The following is a 19,531-nucleotide window of genomic DNA, read 5'->3' as shown; positions in this document are numbered from 1 at the left end:
CAAAAGAATGAAAAAATGGAAGACAATGTAAAATATCTCATTGGAAAAACCACTGACCTGTAGAACAGATCCAGGACTACCTGAAAGCAATGATCAAAAAAAAAGCCTAGACACCATCTTTCAAGAAATTATCAAGGAAAACTTCCCTGATATTCTAGAGCCAGAGGGTAAAATAGAAATTGAAAGAATCCACCAATCACCTCTCGAAAAAGATCCTAAAAAGAAAACTCCTAAGAATATTGTAGCCAAATTCCAGAGTTCCAGGTCAAGGAGAAAACAGCCAGAAAGAAACAATTTGAGTACTGTGGAAGTACAATCAGAATAACACAAGATCTAAAAGCTTCTACATTAAGGGATCAAAGGGCTTGGAATATGATATTCCAGAGGTCAAAGGAGTTAGGATTAAAACCAAGAAGCACCTACTCAGCAAAACTGAGTATAATATTTCAGGGCAAAATATGGACTTTCAATGAAATAGAAGACTTTCAAGCATTCTTGATGAAAAAACCAGAGCTGAATAGGAAATTTGACTTTCAAATACAAGAATCAAGAGAAGCATGAAAAAGTAAACAGGAAAGAGAAATCATAAGGGACTTACTAAAGTTGAACTGTTTTGTTTACATTCCTACATGGAAAGATGATATTTGTAACTCATGAGACCTTTCTCAGCATTAGGGTAGTTGAATATGAATATGTATGAATATACATATATAGAGAGGGCACAGGGTGAGTTGAATATGAGGATGATACCTAAAAAATAAAATTAAGAGGTAAGAGAGGAATATATTGGGGGAAGGAGAAAGGGAGAGATAGAATGGGGTAAATTATCTCACATAAAAGTGGCAGGAAAAAGCTGTTGTAATGGAAGGGAAGAGGGGGTACATGAAAGGGAATGAGTGAATCTTGCTCTCATCAGATTTGGCTTAAGGAAGGAATAACATACACACTCAACTGGGTATCTTACCCTACAGGAAAGTAGTGGGGAAGGGGATGAGATGGAAGGGATGATAGCAGGGAGGGCAGACTGGGGAAGGAGGTAGTCGAAAGCAAACACTTTTGAAAAGGGATAGGGTCAAAGGAGAAAACTGAATAAAGAGGGACAGCATAGGATGGAGGGAAATATAGTCTTTCATAGCCTGACTATTATGGAAGTGTTTTGCATAATGATACATGTATAACCTATTTTGAATTGCCTGCCTTCTCAAGGAGGATGGGTGAGGAGGGAAGAAGTGAGAGAATTTGGAACTCAAAGTTCTAAAATCAAATGTTAGAAAAAAAATTCTAAAAACTGTTTTTACATGCAACTGGGAAATAAGATATACAGGCAATGAGGTATAGAAATCAATCTTGCCCTACAAGAAAGTAAAGGGAAAGGGGATGGAGGGGGAGGGGTATGATAGAAGAGAAGATAGACTGGGGAAAGGGGCAATCAGAATACATGCCACCTGGGGGTGGAGGGAAGGGTAGAGACGGGGAGAAAATTTGTAACTCAAAATCTTGTGGAAATGAATGTTGAAAACTAAAAATAAATTTTAAAAATTTAATATAAAAAAGAAAATATATATTTTTAAAAAATTAATTGACCAAGGCTGGGGGTGGTCTAGGAATAGAAATAGTTTCTCTGACCAAGGGTGACATGATAGCACTCTCAGCCTCTCACTGTAATATTCATTTTCTCATTAATTGTTAACTAATCAGAGTTGATTAGACACCCCCTCTTCTAAGGGCATATAACTGTGAGCCAACTGCCATCAGCGGTCTTTGGTCTAAGACAGAGATGGCCAAACGATCATCCTTTTGTTAAAATGCTGGCATTATTAATAAAATGATTAAATTACCCAGAAAAAAAACAAAAGAAATGATGAGCAGGCAGACTTCAGAAAAACCTGAAAAGACGTATAGGAACTGATGCTGAGGGAAATGAGCAAAACCAAGAGAACACTGTACACAGTAACAGCCATATTGTGCAATGACTGACTTTGACAAACTTAGCTCTTCTCAGCAATGCAAGGATCTAAGGCAACTCCAAAAGACTCATGATAGAAAATGCTATCCACATCCAGAGAAAGAACTTTGGAGTCTGAATGCAGATGGAAGCACACTATTTGCTCTCCTTTTCTTTTGTTGTTTTGCTTTGTTTCTTCTTTCTTGTGGTTCTTCCCATTAGTTCTAATTCTTCTTTACATCATGACTAATGTGAAAATGTGTTTAATATGAATGTATAAGTAGAGCCTATATCAGACTGTACACCATCTTGGGGAAAGGGAGGGGGAGAAAATTTAGAACTCGAAATTTTATGGAAGTGAATGCTGAAAACTAAAAATAAATTAATTAATTAAAAAAAAAAAAGAAATAGCTGGTGGAGTTCAAACAACTGAAGCAATAGGAAAGAACTTCATGACTTCTCCATAAGGACAGCAAGATCAGTCACACCTGAATGAAGCTCTCTGCTTAGAGTCAGCATCACTGCAGTGAACTCCCAGAGCCTGGCCTAGATTGAAAGCAATGCCCCTGCTACTTGACCTGCCCCAGCATAGGCCTTCTGCAAGCCTGATCTCACCAAGTCATAAATCCTTTGCAGACACTGCCCAATGCTGAATTGTAATTGTAAGGAAATGGCTAAGTGCTGAAATAAAGAGAAAAGGATTAATTATAACCCATGGGCCTGCCTTTTGGGGGCTAACTGTTTAAAGTACAGGTCAAGTCTCCCTCCCCTTTGGATTCCATAACCTATGCAGATAAAATCAGAGAAATCACAAAATGTTAAAGGTGGTAGAAACCTTAGACTTATGAGATCATGTAGTTCAACCATTTCCTTTAATAGGTGAGAAAACCAAGGCCCAGAGCAGATAATATCTATAACAGATTCCCTGAAGAAAAAAGAGGGTCTTGTATAATGCACAAGAGACTCACCACAGAGAAAGGAAAAGGTATGCCATTAGCAGGATGAGACAGCTAGCTGTAAACACAAGAGTATTCAACAGAACAGGTGAGACACAATGAGGCAAAGCTGCCTATTGGGAGAGGAAGAAAAAAACTATGGAGGAAGGCAGGAACCACCAGGTACAATACCATAACCTCAGACACAATGGGAAAAGGTATAGCTGAGGTCACAGCTGAAGAAAAAGAAAAAAGTGCCTTTTATAGAGCTGTCTTACGGATATGTCTAAATAACCAATTTGGATAATTCAAGCAAAAGGATTTTTCAGCTTGAATAAACTGGCTAGTTTTCTAGGGATTCAAATTCTCTCTAGGTGATGTAGCTACACAATGTTGGCTTGGAAGGGAATATGCTTCCCCCAAAAAGGTTTGTCCTTACAGCACATGATCCCAACTAACCTTTGCTTTACAAAGAGCAAAAGGAAAACAATCAGAAGGAGTAAAGATTGTTAGAAGAAACCCCAACTACTCCGGTAAAACACACACACACACACAGAGAGAGAGAGAGAGAGAGAGAGAGAGAGAGAGAGAAAATCTCTTACAACCAGAGGGTGAAGAGGAAAAGGAACCAAATGAAATAAAGCCTCTACCCTGCCCTTCTATAATCTCCACCCAATATACCTCTAATATTCCAATGATCTGATTGCTTACTCGGCAATACCATACCTTCTCCCAGAGCTAGAAGAAATAATATTTGGTCTGCTGCTCCCAACAATCTACCCAGTCAGCTGGAAGCGGTAAAGAGGAAACAGGCATCCTGAAGCTTAGAGGAAAAGGGAGGATGAAGGGGAGGGGGAGGGGAGGAATGGAATAACACACCTAGCCACAAATAGGGAAGACACTAAGTTTGTTAAGTGCCTCTATACCATACACTAGCACTTGTTTTGACAGCTAATAATTCACTATCTTTGGTTGCCATTTAACAGCAGAATCACTGAATTTTGGAATTGAAAACAGACATCAAAATTCATCTAGCTAGCCCAACCCATACTTGAGGCATCCTATGTACCATATCCCCAAATATTTACAAATCCTGTAAAGAGTTTTTCTGTGATAAAAATTGTTCTTAGCAGTATGTGTTTTCAAAAGTGTTTTCTAATAAGAACAACAGCAAATTCTCTAAGAAACTAATAATTTCTCCTGTCTCCAACCTATTCTGGTTGAACTTGTATTGCAAACTCCAAGACAGATTTCTGATCTCCTAATCTGCAATACAAAATGACATGTGGACCTTGATGCCATGTATATCCACACTCCGGAGGAAGGATGTTGTCTATACCAAGAAAGAAATTGGGGGGGGGGGGGGCTCTTCTGAACTTTCCCACAAAAGCAGCCAGAGCCAATTCTGCTCTATTCACAACAAACACACTCCCCGGAGGTCAAAGGGGCCTGCTAAAATTTAGCTTTGAAGAGTTTGGTCATAGCTCCAAGTCCACCAATTGACATGTTTTTTCTGTTCCTCATTTATAAAACTGGGCTAGTAGTCAAACCTCTCCCTTCCTCTCCCCACTCACTACGTAGAAGGAATGTGAATAGGATTGGTTAGCTAAGATTTGTACAGCACTTTAGAAAATAAATGATGGAAAAAAAAGAAAATAAATGATGGGTGCAGAGGTAATATAATTATGTGAGAAAGAAATTTAAACATGTTAAAGAAGCAAGGCAAAAGACCAAAGCCACAATACATTCTGTTTTCATGGTCAGGAAAGAGATTAGACTCCAAAATGCAAGCATGTTGAATACGGCTACAGGAACTGAGAGTTAATAGCCTCTCTCACCCAGAAATAAACAGAAAAACCCTCAACTCCCAAGTTTGTGTCACTTTCATATTATAACCCTTTAGTCTCACCTGTCCTACGTCCACAAGGATTAGGTTTCAAATGGCACAAGGCTGGAAAAGAATCATTCCTTATCCATAATTCACTGGCCTCCTCATTTTTGCCTTTCTGTAAAAGCTCCTCTCGCTTCCGTTAAGGCTCACCTGTGTGCTTTGGCCCAACAAGGTAACACTAAGCACATCTACCTTTCTACTCTGCCTTCTACAAGAGAGTCTGAAAGGATAACAACAGTAGAGAAGTGTTTAGCACTCTAAAGCATGGTGATGGGTTTGTAAACAGACAGAAATAACCCTAATGCCATTTCAGGATCCTGGTGTATAGCAAAATAATTGGCAAGAAAAAAAATTACAAAAAGTACAGAGGGAATCTCTTAGAATAGCCAAATGTACAATATACTAAACATACAAGCATAATATTTTAAGAGTATAAGCCTATTTAAAGAAGCAAAAATCTGGAAACAAAGTGGTTACCATCAATGGCTAAAGGGTGGTATATGAACATAATGGAATATTTTTTCATCATAAGAAACAATCAATATGAGGAATTCAAGAAACCTGGGAAGATTTGTATAAAGTTGACAAGAATTAAGAACTGAAAACAAAAAAAAACAATATAGATGACTACAATAAGGTAAGCAAAAGGAACACTAAAACAAGTTCAATGCCAATTAACTGTAATAACCAATCATAAAGCAGAAAAAGAAATGAGGAAGCACCTCCCACCTTGCAACAGAGAAGTGGGTAGTTACAGGTATGGAATGCTGCATGCATTTCTCAAATGTGGTTATTGTCATTGGTTTTATTTAACTGTTTTTCTTTCTTACAAGGGTGTGTGGTGGGGGTGGGGGTGGGGGTGGGGGCAAGGCAGTTAGACTATATCCAGAAATACCTGTGGTGTAAAAACAAACAGCATCAACAACATTTTTTTAAAAAGTGGTCACAGAACTGGACTGAATAAACATGTTGGAGCCATGAAAGTTAGACCCGGACTGTACAAGTCCACATTCACTTTGTCTATTACAGAGTTAAATAACTTCAATTCAGAAGAAAAGAATGATAGCATATCTGGAAAATGGAACCAATAAGGAAAACCTCAAACTCAGAACTGACCTGAAAAAAAAAAGACCCTGAGAGATGTTTAATAAGTCTTTAAATATGAGAAAGGCTATTACATGAAGGAAGTAGATAAATACCTTTATAACTAGCAAGGAGAACCTGACCAAGACAATTCCCCCTTTCTGCTCCCCACTAGAGAAAAAAGGGAAATTGGGAGGGGGGGGATTAGACTTGATTCCTTCTAGAGCTCAGAAATGAAATGATTCCTTCCAATCTTTCCAGAATAATCTTTTTTAATCATAAATATGGTCATGTCATTCCTTTTTAGAAACATCTTCAAAAGCTCCCAATCACCTACAAAGACAATTCAAACTCCAATAACTGGCATTCAAGTCTCTACTGTCCAACCAAACTCAACTTTTCTCTGCTCCCCCAAAACATGAGACACTTTGCCTCTGTTCTTTTTGATCACACTATCCCCTCTGCCTGTCGAATTCCTACCCATTCTTTAAAGTCAAACTCAAATGTTCCTTCCTGAAGACTTCCAGTTTCTCCATCTTGAGTAAAAGACTATTATCTAATAGACTCTGTGTCTCCTCCATCACCTCTCAAAGAGTCACTTAAGTATTGCTGGATCAATTATTTACTGAAGAACTACTAGGCTCCTTCCACTGTGATAAAGTTTTGGTAAATGACAGACACAAGTAGTATTGATTTGGTTCTGTAGGAATCTACAATTTAATTAAGAAGACAAATCTAACACACACAAAGCAAAGTAAATATTAAATTTTGTAGCATGCTTACTAACTGTAAGTATAGAGGAGTTCGGAAGAAAGAAGTGATGAGCTTTTCTTTGAATAACAGCCAAAGAAAAGCTTCACAAAAAAATGGGACTTTAAAGTGAAGCAAAAAGGACAAGTACGGTCACCATGTAATGTCAGGAAAATGGGATCATCTCCTTTCCCTGTCCATTTTCTTTTAACTGAAACTGTGATTTTTATCAGTGAAAGGTGCTTCTAGAATGTAACTTTCTCTACCGATGTGCCCTTGACTATTTTTAATAATATTTTCGCAAGTACCTGAATTGGGGTAGGTGCTGTCCAAGCTGAAGGCAGGACTAGGCACTAGACAGTATGGAAGCCAGTACAAGTAGGACTTACAGAAGCACAGGGAGAGAGAAAACAGAAAAGGACTAAACTACTTTCTACATTTATGACACTATGGGTTTCTATTAAGTCATGTATTGATTTCCTTTGATCTGATAAGATCAGTCACTGTATGGGCTTCTTAAAATGAAATATCATTTCAAATTAACACACAGAAGACATAAAGCCTGGGAAGGACCTGGGAAAAGACAAGTGAGAGAGATTTATGGAATTTCTTCTAGAGATCTTTAAAACCATATGAATAATAATGTTGGAGGGTCTGTGAAATGACTAATACGTTGTTGATAGAGCTATGAAGTGATACAAGCCTTTCGGCGAGCAATTTGGAATTATGCAAATATCCTTTGAACCAGATATTAAAGGACATGGTACATATACTATGTACACCAAAATAGTTATAGCAGCACTTTTTGTGATAGAATAGAACTGAAAACAAAGTAGAAGCCCATCAACTGGGGAATAACTAAACAAACTGAGGGACATGAACTTGATAAGAGTATTATTGTGCTGTAAGAAATTATGTATGTGATGAATACAGAGAGGCATGAAAACATCTACACGAATAAATGCAAGTGAAGTCAATAGAGCCAAGAAAACAATAAACACAATAACTACAACAAGGAAAATGGAAAGCACAACCACACACCAAAAATCAAAAGTGAATGTAACAAGACTCCAAAGATCAAGTATGAGTCAAAGGAAGAGATTTGAGAGGATACCCTCAACGTACCCCTTTATGGAGTGGGAGGTCTACAGGTATTACACATTGCACATATTTTTGGACTTTTTCAATGTATTGATTAATTGGGTCAATTTTTTTTCCTTTTCTTTTTTTTTTTTTGGTCATTAAAAAATACTATTTGTTAAACAAGATGGCTCTCAGGGAGGGACAGAGACAAAGATTTGGGGGAAAACTATGATATAAAAAAAAAGACATCAATAAAAACTTATGTCACCATTTCGTTTGGTTTTATCAAGTTCTTCATAGACTTTCTCTACCTCCTGATCCTCTGTGATATGTATTTGGCATATAAGCTCCAGTGATTTTCACAGCGGCTTCTCTGAAAATACTTAGCATAAGGAACACAATACTAGATGACTAAGTGTCCCATGAAAACATGGTCCTTGTTGCCTTTGGAAGCATAAGAAAACCAACTCCACCAACACTATTTGCCTCTCTAAGGGAAATCTCAATGGTAGTCTTCAATTTCACTGCCACATCCCTTTGTCTTCTAGTTTCATTTATAATGAGAATGTCCAAGCAGATTATGATTATAATCCAGTAGTATGTCTACCTCCAGTAGTATGTCTACCAAGTCACTGGACAAGGATCTCACATTTCAAGTACCAAAAGCTGAGTAAAGGTTTATAAATAGTCTAAAAACTATTTGAGTCTTAGTATCCTCCGTCACCTTTTCCACTACTCTGCCCCTATCACCACAGAAGTGAAAGGTGACCACAAGGGACTAAGAATAGTTTTGTATGTTTCTTTGTTTTATGAGTAGCTATGGTCAGAAAACAAGTGGACTGCCTATCAGTGATGAACCTCTCCATTTCTAGCTGTCAGTCAATCAAAAGCAGACAGAGTCTATTGCCAGGACAACATTTAAGGCAGAAACAGCACAGCAGAACCTGCCGGAGGTTGCACTCTATAGGCATAGCCTTTAAGAACCCAGTTACCACCATTTTTTTGTGAAGCTTTTCTTTGGCTGTTATTCAAAGAAAAGCTCATCACTTCTTTCTTCCGAACTCCTCTATACTTACAGTTAGTAAGCATGCTACAAAATTTAATATTTACTTTGCTTTGTGTGTGTTAGATTTGCCTTCTTAATTAAATTGTAGATTCCTACAGAACCAAATCAATACTACTTGTGTCTGTCATTTACCAAAACTTTATCACAGTGGAAGGAGCCTAGTAGTTCTTCAGAACTTTGTGGACTTTATTAAATGGCCTGAGTCCATCATGCTTTTTAGACTTCTCATATCTGTTTGAAACTTTTGTTGTTGCCAACTGTGCCTGCCTCTAGCCTCTCTAATGGGAAAACAACGTAAGTCTATAACCATGCTCAAATGAACAAATGGTCCTGTTATCTCATACATTATCTATGTGGTTCTGTGAAAATCTTATGAGACCACTCAAAAATGTTTTTTATTGTCCCTCATGATACTCCCCTAGAAAGGATACAATCTTTCTCCATATTTTCAGTATCTTTCTACATACATCAGTATCGCAAAGTCTGTACACTAAAATATACATACTTTACTCAAAGGAAGATCCTTGGAGATCTTATACTTACAGTCCCTTTATTTATTTTAGGCACAGTCTTAAAAACCACTGGTTATCTCACTTCCCAGTCTATAGAAGCTGAAAAGCACTAAACTGGAAAGAAAAGGCGGTCATGGTTGCTAATAAGGGAGGCTGCTAGAGGCAGACATAACTGAGAACAGAAACAAGAGTCCTTATTCTTGGGAGGCACAATGGAAACAGCACTGGATTTGGGTAAGGGTAAGTGGATTCAAATCGCAGCTCTGCCACTTAGTATTTATTTGACCTTGTGCAAATCACTTGATCTTTCTTTGTGTCAGATTTCTCTTCTGTAAAATAAGGAAGTTGGGTTCAACGACCTCTAAGGAGTCTTGCCACTCTAAAGTGATGATCCTCTGAACTCTAAAATACATTAGATTAGGGTTCTTTGTTAAACAGAGTAGAAAGAAGCCCTCTCTGTAAGACCTCAACACACTGTACTCCAGTCTATTAAAATAATCAAGGCTCCTAAAAATGACTCAGAGTTATCAAGCAAAGATTAAATTATGTTCCAGATCCTCTCTAAAGAGGGGAGAGAGCATGTGAAGCCACAAAAAGTGAGTTTGTTTGTTTCTTGAAGTGTTTACCTTTAAGGAAGTGAACAATAGTTATCATCAAAATTCATGTGAAAGCACTCACTTCCCAAATATCCTACTAGAGAATCAGTGCTGATTCTGCAGGGGCAGGCCTAATTGACCACAGGGATCTCTTCCAACTCTTAAGATTCTTGGTAGTCACCTAATTTAATTCCAACTAAAATCATGAATCCCTGGGACAAAAAAGATCAAATAGGACCTATAGAAAGACCCTACAATGAGGCAGCATATTACAGAGGATCTGGCAACAGACTTAGAAACAGGAAGACCTAGGTGCAAATCCTACCAAGTACCTGTGTGATCATATGCAAATGAGTTAACCTTTCTAAGCATCACTTTCTATTAAATACATTCGTGGAAAATGAAGACAAACTCCCTAAAATATCTACCTCCCAAGGTTGCTGAGAAGTGCAAGTGAGATTTTTAAACATATATATGGGGGGGAGGCCAGGGCAGGGGGAGAGATGTGTGTATGTATATATGTGTATATACGTACATGTCATTTATATATGCATAAAACACTTTGCAAACTTTAAAGCACTATGTAAGAGTCCATTATTTTTACTATTAATATTATAAGGAAATGATGAATCCCTGAAGCAGTCCATTCTAGTTCTGGAAAACTGTATTAGGAAGATCTGTCTTATGCTGAGCCAAACTCTGTCTCCCCACAATGAAGAGCTGGTAAATTTTAGTAGTATTCTTATGTAGATATAAATGTACATCTTCTTAATTCATGGAGGCAATTGTTATGAAATGAAAAAGGCAGTGTACTTGAAGTCTAAAGACACAGTTGATTCAAATCCAGCCTCTGCCATTAAGCAGCTTTATGACCCTGGGCCTAAACTCTCTGAGTTTCAGGTTCGTCATCTGTAAAACGGAGGGAATAATATTTGCACTACCTACTTGGCAGAGTTGTGATGAGTATCGAGTTATACATCTGTGAACATGCTTTGTAATCCATATGATTCTACATAAATGTCAGCTATTACTATTATTCTTTCTACCTGTAAGATAGGGGAGAGACAGACAAAATTTTCCCTAAGGATACTAAAAAGTTAAATCAGTCATGGAAACTGGCACACACAGAAGCAGCTCAGAGCATGAAGAAATTGGGTCAGGTCTAGAAAAAAACAAGTAAAAATGCAAAACCAAATCCTCTAAATAGGTACTGTTCCTTCAGTCCACTGCCATCACCTTTACCACCACAAAATATTAAAACCAAAGATCCCTTTGAGATCATCTGCTTTAAGGACCAGAAAAAGGAAGTTACTTGCTTAAGATCACACAACTCATTAATGGCATAACAAAGATTAGAACCCAGGCTTCCAGATTTCCATTACAGTGCTCCTTCTAATACACACTGCTAGATGTAGGAAGGAGGGAAATGAGAACATTTAGTAGGTTACAACATGGCTTAAATTGCCTGAATGGTTTGCTCCAAATTATACAACAGGTCACCATAATATCATATATGATATATCATATATCATAAACAAGCAAACAAAAAAAAATCTATTACCTGTGTTTCTCGCCTCCTTCTTCCTCTTCTTTGATGTGTTTACTTTTTGGTTCCTCATCTTCCTTATTCTGCAAAACAGTAAAGGAAACCCCCCCCCACTAAGTTTAACCTCTGTCTTTGGAATAACAAGTATTCAAAACATACATGTTAGAGATAAAGTGGGAACACTTTTCAGCATTTAGCAATTGCTGTAATTCCTTTGTTCACTAAATCTGGTAAAGTGGGGAAGGGTTCTGACTTTGGCATCCCAAGCAGGTAGTTCAGAACCTGGTTCTGCTACTTATGGCAAGTCACTTCCCTCTCTGGGTCTGTTTTCTCCTCCCTATGTAATGGAGGGAAATCAGCACAACCCCCCTCCAAACTCTCACCCCCATCTGCCAGACTGGAGTACACCCCCTAGAGATTTGAGCATGTACCTTGGCCCCTTCTGCTGGGCATATCCCTTCCTAAAGGGTATTCAAAACCAAATGATTCTGGTTGGTCCCAACTGCCTCTTCGACCTCATATTGGGGCCACTGAGCAGCCAAGAACTGCCCACTCTGACTTTAATGGGAGAAGCAACTAACTCCTGCTTTCCTTCTTCCTCTTTTCAGAACATATGGCTTGAGAGCTGGACAGCTCTCTGACTCCCCATCCCCAAGCTATGGTAGCTGCTCCCACATGAGAGGAAGACTATATATTCATCTGGGTGAGCCTGTGACCTAATTTCAAAAATCCTAGCTGCCTCTTCTACTCTGTTTCTTTCCCTGAGCACAGGTGACCAAAGAATGGTCCCAAGATGGACATGCCCAACTTTAGTGGTTACCTCATAGACTCAAGAGGTCTGGAGTTATTTAGAGGTTCCAGGTGACTTCAGTTTGTTACAACACTTATCAAAGAGGATGGCCACTAAAAGAAAGGTATTCTCCAGTGCTTAGCACAGTCCTGGCACATAGCAGGCTTTTAACAAATGCTTGTTGACTGACTGCTAGAAGGAATAAACTGTGAGGAAGTTGCTCAGACATTAGAGTCAAGAAAAAGACAAAACGGCTGTTCAGTAGACCACAAAATATTTCATGTTTTAGGAGTTATGGGTTACTGTTTCATGTGCACCTATAAGTCTGGGGGATGTCATTTGGGGTTTTTTTGGAGACTATGTCTCCTTATCCCTCACAAGTCTGAAGTATAGAGGTCCCCAAGTGCCAGCCCCCGTTGCTGATAGGTACATACCCGGGCCAGTTCACATTTGGCAACCTGGTGCCCCTCAGTTCCTATGGGCTTACCACAAGAGTATCAGACGTAATGCAGATACCTGATTGGCTTTAGCTTTATCATAGACAAGAACTTCTAAACTCAAGTCATCCACTAGCCTCCTCCAGCAGAAGGAAATTACAGATATGAGCGCCATGTTTCAATTATTTCCATAATGATGGAGGAAATAAATAACTATCCTATACATGATCTACTAATATGCTGAGTACTTTTCTGGAAGGAGCCCTATTAATCCCTTTTGGGGAGACTCTAGAAACATGAACCATTCCCAAGCTTTATTTAAGATATTTCCCCAAAGAATTTGCTTTGCTTGATTATACATGTATGTAACAGGTTTCATTTTTCTTGTTTTCTCAACAGAGAGAAGAGAAAGGAGAGGCAGAGAATGCCAAGTTGAAAATAAATTAAAAAAAAAAAAAAGACATTTCCCCAGAGTATATTCTGGGGCAGGGGTGTAATGACTCAATGACAATGAGGAAAAAAATCTTACTCGTTCTCTATGGAGCCAGGCTCTCCTAGGACTGAACTCAGACCACATGAGTCCAGAGTTCAGTACTCTTAGTAAGATAGGAAGTCAGTTCCCCAGGACCCAGCAGATTTGTTACATATAAAATTAGAAGATTAGATTACATGATCTCTAAGATCCATTCTAGCCCAGTCTATGATCCTTATTTTCTTTATTTTTAAAATGCCTATTAAATGCCTAGCACTATACTTAGTGCTGAAGTGGATAAAGGAGAAAGAAAAGACACAGTTGTTATTCTGATGACGGGGTTAAAATTTAATCCAAGTACCATTGTATGCAGTCTCTGAGTACACAGATACCTGGAACAAGGAATATTCTATTCAAATTTCATTAAGTTCACCTAATTACGAGGATCCACCAAAACTAATGAGAAGTCTTGACTATCAATACTTTCTTTTTAATGAAAAAAAGTAATTTTGATACTTACATTGAAACACAACATAAACTAAGCTAGCATAGAGCTGTACTAGCCAGCAGTAGGGCTAAGGCTCTCAACCTCCAACAGAATCCATTGCCATGGAGTATTTCATAAATGGAATTAAAATCTGTCCCATGAAATGAGAAACTGTCTCATGAAAATTCTGAATTTTCATGTTTTAAATTATAGGAAGAAAATTGATTCTGAATCTAGTTGTTTTCTTCTCCCCAAGTCATATTCACATCTTTAACCTTATAGCAAAACAACTGTATCTAAATGAAATTGTCAAAATGCAAACAAATAAAAGTTTGTTAGATAAAAATAAAAAATTTCATGACATCTCTTTTACTATGATTTGAACGAGGTATAATTTAAGGACACAAAGAATTGATATTACAACTACTATCACCAACTATCCTAATACTAATAATTTCAAATCTCACCCTCTTCCCCCATATACCCAGAAGCCATGGACTGCTACAAACTGGTAGTTCAAACATATTCCTACATTGCGCAATGACTAACTTTGATAGACTTACCTCTTCTTAGCAATGCAAGGATCTAAGACAACTCCAAAAGATAGAAAATGCTAACCATATCCAGAAAAAGACCTATAGAGTCTAAATGCAGAGCGAAGCATACGATTTGCTCTTTTTTTTTTGTTTCTTTTCTCATGGTTCCTCCCATTGGTTCTAATTCTTCTTTACAGCATGACTAATGTGAAAACATGTTTATTATGAATGTATATGTAGAGCCTATATCTGATTGCACACTGTCATGGGGTGGGGGGAGGGGAGAGAGGGGGAGAAAATTTGGAACTCAAAATTTTATAGAAGTGAATGTTGAAAACTAAAAATAAATAAATTCATTTTTTAAAAAACATATTCCTTACTATATAAAATACACTTTTGGCACTAACCCTGTTGTTACCTATCTTCCTATACAAGTCTTGACTACCTAATCATATGGTACAGTTCTCCAGGACAGAGACAATATTATGCTTTCCTAGTTGCAAGGGGCCTTGATTGCTATCTCATTCCTGAAAAACAAATCACATCAACCATGTTCTAAGCCAGTGGTCAGTCCGCCTCCACTCCAAATCCTTTAATGAGAGGGAGCTTGACATTCCTGGGGCAGCCCATTTCATTTGCAGAAAGATATGTTAGGAAATTTTTCCTTAAATGAAGCCTAAATTTGCCTCTGACATTTCCATCCTTCATTCAAGAACAAATCTAATTCCTTTTCCACATGACAATTCTTTAGATAAAAGAAGGCAGTTAGCATGTTTCCTCCAACTCTTCTCTGCTCTGGGTTAAACACCCACAATTTTTTCAACCAAACATCATATGGCATAAACTCAAAGCCCTCAACTCCTGGTCACTATCCTCTGGACACTGTCTGTTCTAGCAATTGTCTCCCTAAAACAAAATGCCCAGAACTAACTAGAACACTCCAGATATAGTCTGAGCATAGGCAGAAAACAGCAGAACCATCAGCTCTTTATCCCTGGACCTGTGCCCTTCAGAATGCAGCCCAAAGTCATATTCATTTTCCTGGATGCCATTACACACTGTTGATTCAAAGTTAGCTTGTAGATCACCAAAACCCCACATCTTTTCCAGAGGAAGTGCTGACCAGTTGTGTCTACCCAATCCTGCATTTGTGAAGTAAAAACTCTGAACCTAAGTATAAAACCTGACATTTATCGCTATTAAATTTCATCATTACTTGATGACCCAACATCCTAGCCTTTTTAAATCATGACTGTCTTCCAGTGTTTTACTTATCTCTCCCAGCTGTATCATCTACAAATGTGATAAGCATGTCATCTATGCCTTAATCCAAGTCTCCACATCTTCCTCACCAGTCAGGCCCCTTCCCACCAGCAGCCCTGCTTTCCTAGTTGGCAACTACCTGCCCTGACCAGTATTCCAGGAGGAGACCTAGCTATGCTCCTCTTCATCTTCTTCACTCACAACTCTGGACTTCTCTCCCACCCCCTCTTTCCAGGCTCCCCTTTATGTGTTATCTTCTCCTATTAGAATGTAAACTCCTTAAGGAAGGGACTGTCTTCATTGCTTGTATTTGTAGCCCCAATGCTTAATACAGTGCCTAGAACACAGAAAACAGTTAATAAATGCTTATCTACTGATAAAAATATTAAACACAGGGCTAACCACAAATGGATCAGATCCCTAAAGAATTCCTAGTGACATTATTTCAAGATGACACTGAACCACTGATGACTGCTCTTTGAGTCTGGTCATTTAACCAATTCCAAATTCATCTAGCTATATTACACTTAACTCACATCTCTCTGATTGTCACAAGAAGAGAAAAAGATATTCTATCAAAACTTTGCTAAAATCTAAGTAATAATATTAAAAGCAATAGAACTATGATTGATGCAGTGACTACTGATAATTTCAGTGAAATTCAGGTAAAGCAGGCCCTCTTCCCTCTAAGTAGACAGATTATGGAATATGAATGAAATGGAATGAAACAAATTGTCTGGGTTTTTTTGTTGGTTTTTTTGGAGGGGGGAAGGCAGGGTAATTGGGGTTAAGTGACTTGCCCAAGGTCACACAGCTAGTACATGTGTCAAGTGTCTGAGGCCATATTTGAACTCAGGTCCTCCTGACTCCAGGGCTGGTGCTCTATTCACTGCCTAGCACCCCTGAATGAAACAAATTGTCAAACATGGTCAAAGGGTTATTTTGTTTTGCCTAGCTAAACTCCTTGAGGGGCAGGTTCTATGGCATGAGAAAAAGCACCCTTGTTAAGTGAGAGCCATGTATTTTTTAAAAACAAGCATCAAAAAAAAATTTGTTGTTGCTGTTTTTCAGTTGTTTCAGTGGTGAAGGACTCTCTGTAGCCCCATTTGGGGTTTTCCTGGCACTGGAACAGTTTGCCATTTCCTTCTCCAGCTCATTTTACAGATAAGGAAACTGAGGCGAAGAGGGTTAAGTGACTCGTCCAGGGTCAAACAGCTAGCAAGTGTTTGAGACGAGATTTGAACGAAGGAAGAGGAGTTTTCCTTACTCCAGGTCCAGTGCTCTATCCACTAAGCTGCATGCAGAATTCCCAGACTCTACCAGACTAGCAATCTTGTTGAGAAAGGAATAAGGTTAATCTGGCCCACCTTGTTCTTAATGAAGTAATGTTGGCTCTCTGTTATCACAGCCATCTCTTTAATTATACATTTTAGAATTTTCCCAGGAATATAAGTCAAGCCTACTGGTTTATAGAATGCAGATTCTATTTTTCCCTTATGCCTTTTTAATGAGTTTGGTTTTATAGAGATTGATAATGGCTCCCTGAGAAGAAAAGTCAAAGTTCAGATCAACATACAGTATGTCCTTGGCAGTGGTAAAATTCTCCCAGGTAAAATTTTAAATAAAAGCCATTTCCCTCTGATCTAGTTTCAAAATTGCTCAGTTAATTTCATAATAACAAAGGAAGGACCATATCCACTGAGACTCTCCAACAGCTGCCTCAGAGCCACCATGCAACAGGGGCAATTTCCCCTAAAAATCAAACCCAACTCAAGAGTTCAGGAAGCACACCCTGTTCATAGATTCACAATTATTTTGCCAGAGAGAGCAAGAAGTGTTCTGGAACACAGAAATACTTACATAATGCAGTTCACCCTATCAATACTTAATTAGCCTGCAAGGCAATATTCAGGCCAAAGTTGTTCGTCTTTCTGAGAGTAGCCAAGCATGGATTTCTGAAAATAATTACACAAGAGCAGATAGACACCTCCAGAGTCTGAAGAAAATACAGTATCATTTTCTTCTGAGTTGAGAAGACATGCTTGATGAACTGCTTTCCCACTTATCAGGTCTGGGGAGAAAAATGCAACTTCGGGCTCCTGAATACAAGCCACATAACAAAAAGATGAAGACAGATGCAGTATGTTTCATGTATTAGTAAAAGTATAAAAGGGCACAATCTGGAATTATGCACGCGCGCACACACACACACACACACACACACACACACACACCTCTTACACCTCCTACCTATACTTCTGCCTTTGGCTTAACAAGAAAATTAACAAAGAATTACGAATAAAAGGCTTCCATAGAAGTGACACCTGAATTTCGCCTCAAAGAAACCTAAGGATTCCAAAGGCAAAGAATGAGTAACATCCCAAGGATGGGAGATAGTCTGAACAAAGGGCACCAAGATAGGAGTTAGCCATCCACTTCAAGGAATAGCTATTGGACCAGCTTGGCAGGAATGTACAGTGTAGAAAGGGTTATTATAAATACTTAATAAGCCTAGAAACATAGGTGGCAGCAAAACTGTATAGGGTCTTAAAGCTGAGTTTATATTTTATCTTCCAAACACTGGGAAGCCTCTAAAGATTTCTGAGCAAAGAAATGACATGGGAAGTTTATTTGTCAGTTGTATAGAATAGCACTTCTTAAACTGCTGGTCTTGACCCCACTGGAAACAGTAAAAGGTTTCTGAAAGTGCAACAACCAAGAATTAATTAAAAATCAAACGCATAACAAATCTGAGGTGTTTCTGGCAGCATTTGCCCAATGGTGCTGCATCACAGGACTTCACTGCAGCCTTGGTTCTGAACACAGAGCGTGCACACTTTGCACTGCACATGACTCAGGCCATGCAATGCCAACTCTGCTGAACAAAAATGGGGTCGTAAGTGGAAAAAGTTTAAGAAGCCCTGGTATAGAAGATGGGCCAGAAAAAGAAGAGACCAGAAATAGGGAATTGGATTAGGAGGCTATTAGAACAGTGGGAGAGGTCTGCAGTCGGGTAATGGTCGGGTCAGTAGATAACTGGGATGAATGACATAGAAGAACTGCTAAGTCACTGGATCTGGGGTCTAAAGAAAACAATCAAGGACAATGAGTCCAAAGTTACTCACAGAGGCTGGTGATTTATCTAAGGTCAAGCTTCGATGCTGGTCACTACTGTGGGTAAGTTAATGACCCCCCCCAACCCCCACAGACTATAGCAAGGAAGCCGTGGTGCAGGCTGAAGACAGCTGGGGTTAGTTTTGCCCCTGGGGGACTGATCACCTAGCTACAGGCCCTTTGGACAAGAGAAGCATAAAAATCATTTTGGAGACGTTGGCAGGAGCTCAGAAGAATCCGAGACATGTCCTTTCTTCCTGCCAGCTGCTCTGACCTATTTTTAATTCTCTGACTGCTTTTATATCTCCTTTAGCAGTGCTTCTACCTGAGGGTGCTATACTATAACTTTAACAAGGGACTGTTTGTTCAACTCCTCTAGCTCCATGTGATCCACTGTACCAGAAGAAGGCTAGTGACCATGACAATGGTGTTTGGAATAGAAAAGTTAGCCAGTTCTTCCAATGATCTGGGCCACAACAGGGTCTCCAGATGTGGTCTGTAGAATAAATACTCCAACACCTTCACATTCCCCTGGTCCTGTTCACTGACTTTTTCTCAATGGCACCAAAGATTATATTAGGGTTCGTTTGTTTTTTAGCTGCCACTACAGTTTGCTTGCAGCAAAAATCCTGCATCTCCAACTGCCTTTTAGACATTTCAAACTGGATCTCTAGAAAACATCTTAAACTCAACATGCCCATAACAGAACTCATTATCTTTCCCCTTACAGCCTCCCCCTCTCCTGCTTTCCCTATTACCACAGAGGGGAACATCAGCCTCTTAGTATCTCAGTCTCACAACCTAGGAGTCATCCTGAATCCCTCAATATCTCTTACCCCACCCCCATATCAAGCTGTTGCTAAGGCTTGTCAATTATACTTTTGAAGCATCTCTTAAACAGACCCCCTTCTCTCCTCTGATACTGGCACCACTAGTGCAAGCTGTCATCAACTGACTATTGCAATAACTTGCTGGTGGGTCTGCCTGCCTTAAGTCTCTCCCTGCTCCAATCTATTTTCCATTTA

The 19,531-nt window shown here is 38.9% G+C and overlaps 1 protein-coding gene across 1 annotated transcript in view; it reads right to left on the bottom strand.

Moving 5' to 3' along the window:
• Positions 1-19,531, bottom strand: part of CCDC12 (coiled-coil domain containing 12) — a 79,393-nt gene that overhangs the window by 27,944 nt on the left and 31,918 nt on the right. Inside the window, exon 2 of the mRNA XM_036739301.1 lies at positions 11,423-11,490. Coding sequence (XP_036595196.1) covers positions 11,423-11,490 — 68 coding nt within the window. The remainder of the gene's footprint in view (positions 1-11,422; positions 11,491-19,531) is intronic.

The sequence above is a fragment of the Trichosurus vulpecula genome, chromosome 9 (assembly GCF_011100635.1).
Source record: "Trichosurus vulpecula isolate mTriVul1 chromosome 9, mTriVul1.pri, whole genome shotgun sequence".
Classification (NCBI taxonomy): domain Eukaryota; kingdom Metazoa; phylum Chordata; class Mammalia; order Diprotodontia; family Phalangeridae; genus Trichosurus; species Trichosurus vulpecula.
Note: the sequence above shows the minus strand (reverse complement) of the source record. Positions and strands in the feature narration are given on the sequence as shown.